Source organism: Phoxinus phoxinus (genome assembly GCF_949152265.1).
Source record: "Phoxinus phoxinus genome assembly, chromosome: 17".
Lineage (NCBI taxonomy): Eukaryota > Metazoa > Chordata > Actinopteri > Cypriniformes > Leuciscidae > Phoxinus > Phoxinus phoxinus.
This window is the reverse complement of record NC_136892.1, coordinates 15,136,559-15,152,992: the sequence shown is the minus strand read 5'-3', so window position 1 is coordinate 15,152,992 and position 16,434 is coordinate 15,136,559. Positions and strand designations below refer to the sequence as shown.

At 37.8% G+C, this 16,434-nt stretch overlaps 1 protein-coding gene across 1 annotated transcript; it reads left to right on the top strand.

Annotated features, from left to right (window-relative positions):
• Positions 1-2,420: 2,420 nt before the first annotated feature.
• Positions 2,421-15,864, top strand: clcn5a (chloride channel, voltage-sensitive 5a). Its single transcript, XM_079585861.1, has 12 exons — positions 2,421-2,567; positions 3,502-3,687; positions 5,329-5,474; positions 6,261-6,360; positions 6,477-6,787; positions 6,915-7,121; positions 9,031-9,111; positions 9,205-9,750; positions 11,098-11,284; positions 11,386-11,784; positions 13,859-14,075; positions 14,188-15,864. Exons 2-12 carry the CDS (start codon positions 3,543-3,545, stop codon positions 14,276-14,278), a joined length of 2,430 nt encoding a protein of 809 aa, XP_079441987.1. The 5' UTR covers positions 2,421-2,567; positions 3,502-3,542; the 3' UTR covers positions 14,279-15,864.
• Positions 15,865-16,434: the final 570 nt, after the last annotated feature.

Below are 16,434 nucleotides of genomic sequence, written 5' to 3'. Positions count from 1 at the left end.
TAATAATTAAATAAAGGGAAAAAAGCTGTATCCAACGAATTACAATTGCATGCACCAGATCTCATATTGGGATTTTCGCATACAAACTTATTTCATAATGGTGAATACACAGAGGGTACTTATCTATTTTTTTTACCTTTAACATAATTTTCAATTGACAAGTATGTTCCCATCCATCTCTGTAAATCAATAGGTCATCAAGTTCACTCAGATAACATGTGGCCTGTTCACTATAATCTTGCATGCCGTTGCATCAGTCATTTAAATTTAAATATAGGCCTAATTAATTTAATAGGCCTAATTAAAGTATGAATATGAAACATTGCACAGGCAGAATAATTCAACCGAAATGAAAAAGTTGCAAAAGTAGCCTATTTTGCTTTGTCTTGTATTAATTATGCATGCATTTTTTAATGCAGTTTTGATTTGTCACACCACAGGACCATTTAAAATGTAGCTACAAAGTGATCAATAGGACCTCAAATAAAAATATCTCTTAAACATTAAAATAAACGTACTCTAAATTGATTACATTATTATTATTATTTTTAAGAAAAAAAAGTCTTTTAATAGGTTATTAATCGTCAATAATGACATAATGCTGAATGACCACACACTGCTGAGCGGTGAAAGTTCAGATTGTGCTCCAAATGACAGAACAGTTTGATCCAGTCAGTCTGTGTATTTAATCGGCACAAACTGGAAAGTTCTAAAAATATATATATTTGTTTTGAAAATCTGTGGCCTATTACTTATGAAGTACACTATGAATTAATGTTTTTATAGATAAAAGTCCATGCGGTTCATTACAACACAAAGTCCATTAGGTCAGTAACACGTAATTGTAGTAACAAATGTAGCCTAGTAACTGCATGATCAAGAGTATCGCCCGTTTATATACTGTCTATGGTATCGCCTCAGTTTGTCTGCACAGTCTCACCTATAGATGGCAACATTGAGCCACTCATTGAACGTGTGTGTGTGTGTGTGTGTGTGTGTGTGTGTGTGTGTGTGTGTGTGTGTGTGTGTGTGTGTGTGTGTGTGTGTGTGTGTGTGTGTGTGTGTGTGTGTGTGTACGTACAACTGTCCATGTATTCTTATTTGTGTCATTTTGCAATTTGCATTTAAAACAACAAACATCCCTTGTGAAAAACAAGTACTGGCTTACAGCATGCTTTTAAAAAACAGTAGGCTAGATATTATGGATATTATATATTTTAAAAGAATTGGCTACTTTGTATAGGCCTAATTTAGGCTATAGTTTCCAGACACTTGAAGGGATAGTTCACCCAAAAACAAAAATGTTGTCATCATTGACTCACCCTCATGTTGTTCCAAACCTGTATGAGTTTCTTTCTTCTGCTGAACACAAAAGAAGATATTTTGAAGAATGTTGGTAACCAGACAGTTGACGGCATCTATTGACTTCCATATATAGGAAAAAATACTATGGAAGTCAATGGTGACCATTTTGGTTACCAGCATTCTTCAAAATATCTTCTTTTTGAAACTCATACAGGTTTGGAACGACATGAGCGTTAGTAAATGATAATAGGATTTTAATTTTGGATCCCTTTAAATACATTATTTACAATTAAATTAATTATAATTATAGCATAATTAAAGTTTTTATAATTTGTTTTAGAATCATATTTATAGCAATTAGTTATAGAATAATATTATAACAATATTATACAATACATATGATGTAATACCCTTTACATTTATATGAAATGCAATTAGCTCAACTTGAGGTTTTTTTTTACTTTGCTTTTTTACTCAAACGTATGCCTTAAAATTGCATCTTTTTATTTAATTTCATAATTACTTTATTGTCTTTGAAATACGGTTAAAGTGTACTGCCGAATGACAAGACTTTTACGGTAAACTAGAATATAGGCTACTTTTAATGTTATTTCTATTGACATTTGCATGTCGTCATAGGCTACATTTAAATATATTTGTAATTACACATTTGTAATTGTTAAGAAGCCAATTAGTATTTATATAAAAAAAACATTGATAAAATATTAACTTTAAATGTAAAATAAATTTGCCGTTAAAATTATAATCAAGAACATGTGCTTTGGTAGGCCTATGTTAATCAACACATCAAAATAAACAATGATTTAAAATGTAGCCTACTTTAACATACAACATTTAATTTTACAAATTACACTTAAAAAGTGTACCTGTGTGTTAAGAAACAGCCATTTAAGTGCACTCTCTTTAGGTACACTTAAGAGGACTTTTATTTCATTGATATTATCTTCAAGTGCTACTAAGATTATAATAAAATCCCACCTTTTCACAAGGGATTAAATCGCCTAAACATTCAATTTAATTCAGTGCCACAAGATTGCACATAACAGGTTTTATTATATCTATACTTTTTTTGTCTGAGGTAGATAAAAGCTAGATTTTGGACAGTAGTGACAGAGGCCAACTTTCAGAGACACTCTTAATCGAATGCTGAAGTCTACACACAAGATCTTGTGAATCGGCACTCGGCTGTTTATGTCTTAATTATTACGTCATTGGCATCGGCGCTTGAGATAGCAAACAAGGTAATTGTTTACTAGTTTCACTTTAACCAAAGTACAGGCAATATACGGCATGTTAAAATGATAAATATATTCTGAAATAGTTAGACTTGATGCCATTAAGCCACGGTTCTTAAGTTTATGAAAATTACAGCTGGTTAGCAAGCAGCCCTTATAGCTATCCTGCTAACCAGCCTTATGAGTATTTTTGTACATTTGTCATAACGTTAGTTCCCCACTGCTGAAATCTTAAATCAGATTAGGAAGAGTGTTACATGCGCTTTTTTTATACTCCATCTTGCTGCCATTTACCATATTACCAGCATATTACTCATACTTCTTTTGCAAGCTAGTTGGCTAAGCTAAAATGACCCATATTTTAAGTTGGCTGATGTCATAAGCTTTGGTTTAGTAACTCAGATGGTAAACCTTTAATATAATCTGCTACTTCTATGGGATAGATGTAGGTATGGGGGAAATAAGTCTTTGCTTTTCATTTTAAAGGCAGAAGTTCAACAATACCTAAAAATAAGATTAAGTTTGAAAAATAAAAAAGTTTTTAATAATTGCGAACAGTTTAGTGTTTTATTCAACTTTATTTCTGTCTTTTGTTTTTGTTTATAATAATGTACCCTTGGCTGTACATGTAAACTTTTAAAACCAATAAAAATTTAGAAAAACAAGTCAAAAAGATGCCAAAGAGAGTTCACAGTAATGATTTTAAATTAATTTTCTGCATAGGTTTGCTGGTAATAAATAAATTCTTTATGACTATTTTAAATTCTATATTCAGAGTACATCCGCTTTTTATTACTCATAGTCCAGAATCATAATAAATGGAATTAAAAAGTCATGATGTAAATATGCAGGTACTATTCAGTCTAGAAGTGCAAGGTAAACATTAATAGTAGGGTGGGACCTGTCAAGCTTTAACTTAAATGGAGTCTCTTGTGCTCAGGTCAAAGGACATTTCTATGTCCTCCACAGTCCGGAAGAACGATGGACAACACTGGCTACTGCAGTGAAAGCTTCAACAGCCTGCAGAGCGGAACCAGCGATGAGGACATGGTGGAGATCGCAGGAGCCACGCTGGACTTTTCCAGCACCGATGACGTACCTCCTCTAGACCGGGACTATAGCTCAGGTGAGTGCCAGATCTACCCAAACTCATGTTTTGCGTTTATAGACAAATGAGACAAAGGGGATCGAAAATGGTCACAGTGACAATGAGGATGTAGAGAGGTGACAATATATGTCGTATTATTTCTCCAATGTACCTGCCACCCAGTTTTATCCTTATTCATTTTCGTTCTTTTCTTCATTTTTATTGTCATTCATGAGATTCCCATAGTTTTTTCCCTTTCTCTCATCATCTGATATAGGTTTTGGGGGCAAATGTGTAATGAATAGGTCTCTGGTGTTTGTGTGTCTGTGAGAAAATAGTGGTGAGAATTCGCTGAGGTCACAACTTTGGTATTTGCCGCCCCCCTCCTCACATAAATCCTTTATCAAAGAGATCAAAGTGTCCCCTCTAGTTTTTTTCTATTGTAGCTAGTTTCATATTTTTACCGGTGTCAGGTTTTTACATCCATTCGTTTCCCTTGAACTTCCTCAGCGTTTGATATTAGTTGCTTTGTAGTGTCTCCTGTGTGATTTGCTACTTCCACACATTTTATGGGTTATTTTTCTCAAACACTTAACATTTAGTGATTATTTTTTCATAAACAAAAATGGGTTACTTTTGTTGTACTCTTTGTGTCCTTATGCACACGATATGGCGTAGTAATTCATATAAAATTAAGCTTTGTTTTCTAGAAGGTAGATAATTATTAACCATAGCTAGTTTTATTGCTGTGTTTTTTGTTGAGTAAGTTTATTTCCTGTTCTTGGTACTAGTAAAATCATTGAAAGTCACGTGAAGAACCGTGAACACTGGAACAGGAATGTGACTTACACTGCATAATAATAAAAAATAATAATATGTAAATGTTAATGCATAATCTGCTCACAAGCTGCATTGAAATTTTATTTATAATATAAAAAAATATTTACTAGTGATATATATTTAATAAATAATAAATTATTCAAATATACATCGAAAATGAAGTGACTGCATCCACTGCGCACAACCGTTCAAAAGTTTGGGTTCAGACTTTTTTTTTAATACCTTTATTTAGCAGGGATGCATTAAATTGTTCAAAAGTGACAGTAAAGACATTTGTAATGCTATACAGAAGATTTATATTTTGAATAAATGCTGTTCTTTTGAACTTTCTATTCATAAAATAATCCTGAAAAAAAATGATCACAGTTTCCACAGAGATATTAAGCTGCACAACTGTTTTCAATAATAAGAAATGTTTCTTGAGCATCAAATCAGCATATTAGAATGATTTCCTAAGGATCATGTGACACTGAAGACTGGAGTAATGTTTTATCAAATAAATGCAGCCCCGGTTATCATTAGAGACTTCTTTCAAAAACATAAACAAATCTTTTGAATGTCCATTGATGTCAATTTCCCCAACCCTTGACTTCTGAGATGAATAATTCCTTGTTCAACAAAAGCAGGTTTAAGTGACAAGTGCAAATCCAGGTCTTCAGGCCCCTCTGGTCTTTATGGTAGAAAATGTTTCAGATAAAGGGCTCTTGTGACCATTTGTGGTATTACACCTAAGGCTGTCACTATAACTGTCACAACTTGTTATTTATTAGCACTTTTAACCTGCATGCATAATATATCTCTCTTTTTATTTATTTATTATTATTATTATTATCTGTGCAGGTGGTTCATATGTTGCTGGGCCTAATGGGGTTCCTAAACTGATGGATTTACTAGATGAGCCAGTGCCTGGGGTCGGCACATATGAAGATTTCAACACCATCGATTGGGTCCGGGAGAAATCTAAGGACCGAGATCGCCACAGAGAGGTGACAATACTCAGTTGAATCTTTCAGACTTTTTAAACATCATCTTTAATGCTCGGAAAGAAATGAATCGTGCATGTTGTGTATCCCGATTCCCGATCAATTATGATAAGCTGATAAGTATAAGCTGTAGAAGTATAAGCTTGTCACATCATGGTCATTCATTTGGCCAGAGTAGAACTGCCCTTTTTACTGAGGTTGTGTGAGAAAAACACAGATTTGGCAGTTTCGGACAGGATTAAAATCGCAAGGTACTTCTGTGAAACACAAATTTCTCTAACGACCCCCTGAAAAACTAGTCCCATCTAAAAAGGGCTTTAGTTGGGTTTTAAAAGACATGTCATATTCAGTAACATCAGGCTGACTGTACTGACACTATCGCATGAACAATGGATTGTTCAAAACTTGAACAATAGATTGGCCTGGATGATGACAGACACTATTGTCTTCAGTAGAGCTGCTTTATAACAGAATCAAATTTGTTTCGTAATTGACCAATTTTGCAACAGCGACAGTTATGTGTATCGGTTATATACGTGTATAACAGTTATCGAACTAAACTGAGCGAACACTGAACTGACTTGAGCTGAATAATGACACCATTGTCTTCTGTAGAGCTGATGTACAGCAGAATTTGAGTTTGTCTCATAATTAAAGTTTGCATCATTGATTGTTATTTTTTTCTGTTTATTACAGTGAAGCTTCTTTGAAATAATCTGTATTCTATAAAGCGCTATATAAATAAAGGTGACTTGACTGTCTGTGGTCTTCAATTTCTCTTCATAATAGATTGCTTCCAAGAGTAAAGAGTCAACCTGGGCTTTGCTGAAAAGCATCAGTGACGCCTTCTCCGGCTGGCTTCTCATGCTGCTCGTGGGACTGATGTCAGGTTGGTTCGTCTCTATAATATTAAAGCAGACGTATCGTGAGGACTGATTATAGAGCACCAATCACACATCGCAAACCGTGATGTTTTATAGCATGTGCTGTTCTGTTTGATTCCAGGTGCCCTGGCTGGTGGGATCGACATCTCTGCCCACTGGATGACCGATCTGAAGGAGGGAGTGTGTCTGAACGGCTTCTGGTTTAATCATGAGCACTGCTGCTGGAACTCCAATGAGACGACCTTCCAGGAGAGAGACAATTGCCCTCAATGGAAAAGCTGGGCAGAGCTCATCGTCGGCAGCAATGACGGCCCTTTCGCCTACATCATGAATTACCTGATGTATGTGTGCTGGGCGCTGCTTTTCTCCTTCCTGGCGGTGTCTTTAGTCAGGGCCTTTGCCCCGTATGCCTGCGGCTCTGGAATACCTGAGGTAAGCTAAAGCATTTTAGTGCCTGTATAATATAAAATCTTGCATTTTGACATACAGGTGGTTGCATTACTATATAATAAAGTATAAGCCACTGTTTAAATGTCACAGTTTTTCTTTGACCCTCTAGATCAAGACCATCTTGAGTGGATTTATCATCAGGGGCTACCTGGGAAAATGGACTCTTATGATTAAAACCATCACGCTAGTGCTGGCTGTGTCATCTGGACTCAGTCTGGGCAAAGAAGGGCCTCTAGTCCATGTGGCCTGTTGCTGTGGAAACATCCTGTGCCACCTCTTCACCAAGTACCGCAAGAATGAGGCAAAGAGACGAGAGGTATGATGAGTAAATGTGATTGATGCCTTTTTACCCATTATAAATCCCCCTTAAAACGTTATTAAACTTTTTGTGCCAACATTTATTTTATTTTATTATATTATTATTATTCAATATGAATAAAGTAACAATACATAATTTAGTTTTTTCATAATCATTTAATTTCCACCCATTCTATGTCTGAGGGTGCTTTCACATCTGTAGTTCGGTTCATTTGGTCAGGACAAGGGCGAAAAATAATACTTTGTAGCATTTTTCAGGCGTTTTGGTTCCTTTTCACACCACACTAATTGCTCTGGTCCGAATCAGTTGATGAAACGAACCAAAATGCAGTCACGTGACAACATCCACATCATCCGTTGGCCAGATGTGCAATTCGATTGGTCAGAATTAACGTGCGGGACAATTCCAACAGAACTCCTATAAGTAAACAAAGAGGAGGAAAATCCGGTTTTCGCCGCTTTTTACTGTGGAGAGACGACAGCGTGGGCTGATTGTATCCCTGGTCATAGTTTATTATATAGTTTGTCTACACCACTTTAGGCTAACAATAACATTTGAGAATGAAGTGAGGATGGCTTGAAAATAATGTTTTAATGCACTGCACGCGGCGAGTCACTTCAGGAGGAGGCGTGCATTAATGTTGCTAAACAGTGACATAATGCACAGCACAGCTGACTACGGCAGCTGGTTTAGTCCAAAACCGCGGAGTTCTATGGCAGTTAGGTCTGTTCCAGGTCGGATCACGTTCTTACCACAAACGAACCCCTCCAGAGCCCCTCCCGAACTAAATGAGGCAGGTGTGAAAGCACTCTGAGAAATAAACATTTGGCTTTTTTTTTTTCATTTTTGGGTGAACTATTGCTTTAAAAACAAATGTTATCCTATAATTGACACAATCAGAGTTATATTTAAAAGCTTTATAATGGGAGTGAATAGACTCTGAGGTTTTGAAGCCCAAAAAAAGTGCATTCATGCATCATAAAAGGAATCCTACGGCTCCAGGGGGTTAATAAAGACCTTCTGAAGCAAAGCGATGTGTTTTTTGTGCAAAAAATATCCATATTTATAACTTTATATACTATAATCACTGGCTTCCGGTAACAGCCGTACGCTAGTCGAGTTCCGGTGGAAGAGTGACTGACTTCTGACCCGACACATAACATATTGGCAAACGCAGAAGCGCAGAGGATAGAGCGAAACAAAACACCGGTCACGAATTAGAAGTCTAAAACGAGAATGTTTATAGAGAAATATTGGAGGAGCTTGAGTTTGTTGACCAGCCCTGTTTGTTTGAACTGATAAAAGTTTTAAATATGGGTATTTGTCTTTAAAAAAAAACATTGCTTCCCTTCAGAAGGCCTTTATTAACTTAGTGGAGCCGTATGGATTATTTTTATGATGGATGGATGCGCTTTTTTGGGCTTCAAAATCTCAGACTCTATTCACTCCCATTATAAAGCTTGGAAGAGCCAGGATATGTTTGTCTAAAAGAAGAAACTCATATACACCTAGGATGGCTTGAGGGTGATCAAATTATGGGATAATTTTCAACTATCCCCTTGTCTGTCATATCCAATATAATATGATATTCCTCTGTGTGACTATTGACTACAATCCCTGTTTTTAACTTCTGTCTCCCATCTGTCACTCCCAGTAAATACAGTGCCTCTAAGGGGCATTTGTTGTTACATTTTTGTGGCTTGCCGCTAAGGACATTCTAGTTGTTTTTGTGGTTTTCTGTTTTAAACATCACTCATTGTGAGAATGTTTTTATTGACATCATAAAGATGAGACCAAACATAAGATCACGTTTTATTTTGACATCTGAGGCCTTTGTTGATCCAAGCCTTTTTAGTGATAAGCTTGGTCTATTGCTTGACTTCTCTCGTTCTTGTGTGTGGATCAGGTATTGTCCGCCGCAGCAGCCGTTGGGGTGTCAGTAGCTTTCGGCGCTCCAATCGGTGGCGTTCTCTTCAGTTTGGAAGAGGTAAGCGTGCTCCTAACAAACTTCTGTTTGCATACTCTCAGCATCATCTAGTGTCATTTGAATGACCAGTCCCGCTCTCTCTTTATCCTGTAGGTGAGTTATTATTTCCCCCTGAAGACGCTGTGGCGCTCTTTCTTTGCTGCACTGGTGGCGGCCTTCACCCTTCGCTCCATCAACCCGTTTGGGAACAGCAGGCTGGTGCTCTTCTATGTGGAGTTCCACTCCCCTTGGCATTTGCTGGAGCTCATACCCTTCATCCTGTTGGGTATTTTCGGGGGAATCTGGGGAGCTTTCTTCATCCGCGCGAACATCGCGTGGTGCCGCCGGCGTAAGACGACTCGGCTGGGTCACTACCCTGTGCTGGAGGTGCTGGTTGTCACCGCGGTCACTGCTCTGCTGGCGTTCCCCAACAGCTACACCCGTATGAGCACCAGCGAGCTGATCTCTGAGCTGTTCAATGACTGTGGTCTGCTGGACTCCTCACAGCTGTGTAACTACGCCAACGTGAGCGTCACCAAGAGCAGCAGCGACGCCCTGCCCGACAGGCCCGCAGGACATGATGTGTACACAGCCATGTGGCAGCTCTCGCTCGCCCTGATCTTCAAGATGCTCATCACCGTCGTGACCTTCGGCATGAAGGTACTGGGGCAGAGCCAGCCATCATCCATCCTGTCTTCCTGTCTTACATCCATTCATCCTTCCTTCCTTCCTTCCATCCATTCATCCTCTCTTTCTTTCTTTCTTTCTTTCTTTCTTTCTTTCTTTCTTTCTTTCTTTCTTTCTTTCTTTCTTTCTTTCTTTCTTTCTTTCTTTCTTCCTTCCATCCATTCATCCTTTCTTTCTTTCTTTCTTTCTTTCTTTCTTTCTTTCTTTCTTTCTTTCTTTCTTTCTTTCTTTCTTTCTTTCTTTCTTCCTTCCATCCATCCTGTCTTCCTTTCTTCCATCCATCATCCATTCATCCTTTCTTTCTTTCTTTCTTTCTTTCTTTCTTTCTTTCTTCCATCTATCCATCCTTTCTATCTTCCATCTATCCATCCTTTCTATCGTCTATCCTTTCTTCCATCATTCATCCATTCATCCATCATATCTTCCTTTCTTCCATCCATCCATCCATTCATCTATCCATGCATCCTTCCTTTCATACTTCCTGTCTTCCTTCCATTCATTATATCTTAATTTTTCCATCCCTCCATCCATCATAAATTTATTTTTTCATCCATCCATTTCTTTCTTTCTTTCTTTCTTTCTTTCTTTCTTTCCTTCTTTCTTTCTTTCTTTCTTTCTTTCTTTCTTTATTTCTTTCTTCATCCATTCACCCTATCTTGCTTTCTTCCTTCCATTTATTTTTTTCTGTCCTTTTAACCATTCTGTCTTCTTTTCATCCCTATCTTTCTTTCTTCCCTTCTTTGTTGTTTTCCATCCAATCTTTTTCTATCCATTTCTTTCATTAATTCTTTCTTTCTTTGTCTTTTCTTCCTCCTATCCTTCATCCATCCATACATTTCTTTATTTCTGCCTTTATTTTTTCATTCTGTCTTCCATCCATCCATTCATCTCTTTCTTTCTTTCTTTCTTTTTCTTTCTTTGTTGTTTCTGTTCTTCCTTCTTTCCTTCACCCATCCATCTTTCCTTCATTTGTTTCTTCCAGTTCTTTCTTTCTTTCTTTCTTTCTTCATCCATGCACCCTATCTTTCTTTTTTTCCAACCATTTCTTTATTTCTGTCCCTCTTTTTACCATTCTTTCTTTGTTTCTTCCATCCATTTTTTTCTTTCTTCCTTTATCTCTCTCTTTCTTTCTTCATCCATTCTATCTTCATTTGTTCCTTCCTTCTATCCATCTCTTTCTTTCTTTCTCTCTCTCTTTCTTTCTTCCATTATCCATCCATTCCTCCCTCCCTCCGTCTCCCAAGGTCTTGACACACTTTCCATTTCCTTTTTGAATAGTTTGTTTACACAGGCCATTGTATGTACTGTGTGTTCCTCCAGGTGCCCTCTGGTCTCTTCATCCCCAGTATGGCTGTGGGAGCGATCGCAGGCAGGCTGCTCGGTGTGGGTATGGAGCAGCTGGCATATTACCACCACGACTGGGTAATCTTTAAAGGCTGGTGCTCACCTGGAGCGGACTGCATCACTCCAGGCCTCTATGCAATGGTGGGCGCTACTGCCTGCTTGGGTAAGAATCTTATCAATTCTATTTAAACTGTATTCTGTCAAATATGTGCCGTAAATGGCTTGTCCAGTTGCCTTTTTTCCAGGCCTGTCTTTCTTCCATAGGCGGTGTGACTCGTATGACCGTCTCTCTGGTGGTCATCATGTTTGAGCTAACGGGCGGTCTGGAATACATCGTACCTCTCATGGCTGCCACCATGACTAGTAAATGGGTGGCAGATGCTCTGGGTCGAGAGGGCATCTATGAGGCTCACATCCGTCTCAACGGCTACCCCTTCCTGGAGTCTAAGGAGGAGTTTAGCCACAAGACACTGGCCATGGATGTGATGCGACCTCGCCGTAGCGACCCCCCACTCTCTGTGATTACACAGGACGGGATGAGCGTGGAGGAAGTAGAGTCGCTCATTGCTGAAACGTCATACAGCGGCTTCCCTGTGGTCGTCTCACATGAGTCTCAGAGACTTGTGGGCTTTGTGCAGCGCAGGGATCTGGTCATCTCTATTGGTAAGAGATTACAGCTTTAGGTGGATTTTTTTATGATGATCTTTCATTTGCAGTTTTCAGACCACATTTTTCATTGTTTGTCTTGTTCCGAACCAGGGTCTTTTATGCAGTTTTTTTTATGGGTTCATTTAATTTTCGCTAGGCAAGTCACATCATGACTGTCCTCTCGTTGGTCAGAGTGCACCAGTTTAAATGTCAGGATTCTGCTCATAGTGGCATCCATCAAGATGAATTAACAAGCTCCACGAGCTTTCTTTACACACACTTTTACGAATATATATATAAGCCTTCATTCCCACTCTAACTGATAACATGTATATAATCAGCATTCTAGTATTTAAGCAATTACAGGACAGTTCGAGAGTAAATAATGTGCTTATCGATAGAATCACACTGCTGCTTTTTAGAGTGGTGACTTTTGGTACAGCTTGGTTCATGATCTGTTGTGTCGGATTGCTTTCTCAACAACCCGAAACCAGACGCATTCACTCAATCTCAGACCGATACTTTTGGTGCAGATCCGAGTGCAATTGCCCTGTTTATGTAAAAAATGACCAAACTAAGGGAGGAAACACGACAGGTTTCCAAAGCAAACACTCAAAACAAGCCAGTCAGTTCCTCGACTATGCTTACAGATGATGAACAGATCTTCGTAGATTTAAAAAATCGTTCACCCAAATTTTTTTTTTATTCTATAAAATTGTAACTTATGTTGTTTAAAAATAAGTTTTTCCTTCTGTAAAGGCCAATTCACACTGCACCGACAGATGCAGACCAACACCGACAGTCACCTGATTACAGCACGTCACTTTTCAGACGATTCAGCTCGTTCAATCGGTGAAAACAATCTCTAACAGACGGCAACAGACTCCGACAGGGGTAACACACTGATTCAACAAAACCCGGCGATGTGTCCGTTGCCATCTGTCTGCGTCTGTTAGTGCGGTGTGAATTGGCCTTAAAGGAGAACTCCGGTGCAAAATGAACCTTTGGTCTAATTACACATTGTTACCTAGTCAACCGTTATCTGAGATTTGTTTTCATGATTATCGAATGTAAATAGTTGTATCTCTAAAAAACAGTTTAGCCTATAACGCTAGTATAACGCTAGTATATGGGGCATTGAGTAATGACAAATAAAAATCGCTTGTTAATACCACTAACAAGGCTCAAAATAGCCCCACACTAACACGGTAGCATAATGAGGGTCCCTACATGCAAACCGAAGCATTGAGAACTTTGACAGTGTCCAGACAGTTTAATAAGAAGATATTTTATACATACAGTCAACTTCACGAATACAAGCAGAATCCATCTTTGAAAAACAGACTCTATCAGTCGATCTACGAACAGCCGATCCAAATGCGCTGAACTGTGTAGAATTTCATATGGTCCAGCGCATTTGGATCGGCGGTTCGTAGATCAATTGATAGAGTCTGTTTTTCAAAGATGGATTCTGCTTGTATTCGTGAAGTAGACTGTATGTATAAAATATCTTCTTATTAAACTGTCTGGACACTTACACAGTTCTCAATGCTTCGGTTTGCATGTAGGGACCCTCATTATGCTACCGTATTAGTGTGGGGCTATTTTGAGCCTTGTTAGTGGTATTAACAAGCGATTTTTATTTGTCATTACTCAATGCCCCATATACTAGCGTTATACTAGCGTTATAGGCTAAACTGTTTTTAGAGATAAAACTATTTACATTCGATAATCATGAAAACAAATCTCAGATAACGGTTGACTAGGTAACAATGTGTAATTAGACCAAAGGTTCATTTTGCACCGGAGTTCTCCTTTTAAGACACCAAGTAGTTTTTTGTTCATACAATTATAGTCAATGTAGTCCATAGTTGTTTTGCACATTTAATTGTGTGGACAAAAACGTTGAAACATTCTTCATTCTTCTTCAGCAGTTACACAGTAGAAAGTCATACAGGTTTGGACAGATATGAGGGACTTTTTTTTTTTTTTGTGAACTATCCCTTTCTATTAATGTATTATTATATGGCTCATGTGAATTATAGGTCTCTCACGAGAAGGTTTATTATTCTCCGTTTCCCTCTGGCAGAAAATGCTCGTCAGCGGCAGGAAGGTGTGGTCAGCGCCTCCCGAATTTTCTTCACTGAATACACACCTCCACAGCCACCCAACAGCCCTCCCCCGTTGAAGCTTCGTGGTATCATGGATCTCAGCCCATTTACCGTAACAGACCACACTGCCATGGACATTGTGGTGGACATCTTTCGCAAGCTGGGCCTGCGCCAGTGTCTCGTCACTCACAACGGGTAAAAGCTTGTTTCGCTTAGCTTAGTTTTACAGTTCTGAACTCATATTTTCCAGTGTGTCCATGATGTCCATGATGAGCTCAATATAATGATCTGTTCCTGTTTCCCACAGGCGTTTACTGGGCATCATCACCAAAAAAGACATTCTGAAACACATGGCCCAGATGGCCAACCGAGACCCTGACTCTATTCTCTTCAACTGAAGTGGCAAACGGGCTGTTATGAAACACCAGCTAGTTTGAAACAACCCACTGGGCAGAAAACACCAGTCTGGCCAAATGATTTGCACTACAGAACTGCCAGTACTGGATTTACGTCCATTCACACTGTGAATCCATTTTTAGGGCCTCATTGGTGCAGGCGCTACAACTTCAGGATGAAGAACCTTCAGAAGTGTTCTATGCACTCCAGCAAATAGCTTAAGAGGTGGGACTGAGTGCAACCAAGTCTTGGTGTTTGCAAATAGCCAACCTATCTTAACATCAAAGCATCAAAACATATCAAAATATATACCACACAAGTGACGAAAAACAGTGGAAATCATAACTTTTTGTAGCATTAATCTGTTTAAACATCATTCACCTACCTGGTCTACCTTGGTTCGTCTATGTCTTCATCTTTAAGATTTTAAGAGACATTTTTGTATAGTGATAACAGTCATTGTATATTTTTCGTCCACTATGCGATGGATGTTAATCATCAGTTAAAACCTTTATTTGTTGTTTACATGTTCATGCACATTTTTAGTAATTTGAAGGAGCACTTGCAAGTATTCCAGCGTCTAAAAGCTCTCGGGCTGAATGTTATCGATTCGTTTTTGAGCGATAACAATTTATGAGTCTGATGATTCAGTTTCCTCATTTTGTCAAGTCTTTGCTACATTTCCAGATTTTGTAATCAGTCATAAGGGACTGTGCAGTTTCTGCCTAGCGATGATGCATTAAAAGACTCATTCTGTATATGTTTTCATATGACATGCACTTTTCAAAATGACAAAAAATTTACACTACCATTTAAAAGTTTGGGGTTGGTTAGATTTTTTTATGTTTTTGAAAGCAGTCACTTATGCTCATAAAGGCTGCATTTAGTTGATCAAAAATACAATAAAACAGTAATATTGTGAAATACTGTTGCAAAATCTTACTGACCCCAAACTTCTTCACAATATTTTATGTGGTTATCAAACATTGTGCTTTTAAAACCACTGTTAAAACTACAGAGTATGTAGCATTTCCCTATGCAAGTGATTTTTGGACAATATGAACATGCGATTAATGCAAATGCATTACATTATACCATTAAGTCAGTAAGTAGAAGTCAGATTTGCCCTTTAATTCTGAATAGCTTCTGTTAGCACACTCTTTAATTACCCATTCATTAACATTTTCTGAGTCTTGACTTAATGGTGCCCAAGTTTTCTCCATTTACAAATGCTGCTTGTATGCATTGCATGTACCATTTATATGCCTATCACATGCATGTCCAAATGTTACCCGAGCATGCAAAATGTAGTCATCTGAATTGTGTAATTCCATGATATGCATACAAACACAGATTTTAACCCATTTTAATGTTAAAAGTTTGTATCTATCTGGTTCAACCTCTTTTAATCATTTGAATTTCTCTGCTAGCCTACCAAACCACTATGCTAACTCACAGTGGGACATAAAATGAATGCTAAGACCATTATAAACTGTACTTGAAACTCCACTTGAAACTCCTCCGATGGCTCAGTTGGTTGGTTGGTTCTCAGTCCTTAAATAACTTCCACAGTATTTCCATTTTTTTTTTAATCAAAATGTCAGTTATTTAAAAAAAAAAAAATGAAGGGCCACTTTATTAAGAACATCTTAGAGCATTGTGTACTAATTTGTGTTGAAAAATTGTTGTTTAAATTATGTAAACCTTTTTTTCTTTTTCAGCATTATCCATTAGTGTTAAATATGAATGTCACATTATCATTGTAATTTATTCATAAGCACTACATGAAATATAATTACATGTAACATGCTCTTGAGTGTTTCTTTTCTGTGTGGATTCTGAGATTTTGTGATGAACTTTCTCCTTTGTTGTTTCTTGAAATTACTGAGAAAATGTTCCCTGGATCAGAATGAGATTTTGAAATTAACAGGTTACCCTCATGTCCTAGATATTTCAGATTGGCGTAAAAACAAAAAAGGACATTATTTAACAAAGGTTAGATTAACTTTGGCTTGTTTTGAAAATTATGAGTCATGTGATGTCTCACTCTTAATCTTACCCCAAATTGGCTCTAGACTATTTGCTAGACTTTTACTTCAGACATAAGTGAATGACACATGTTTGACTCATAATACAGTATTAGAGACTTCTCGTCCGT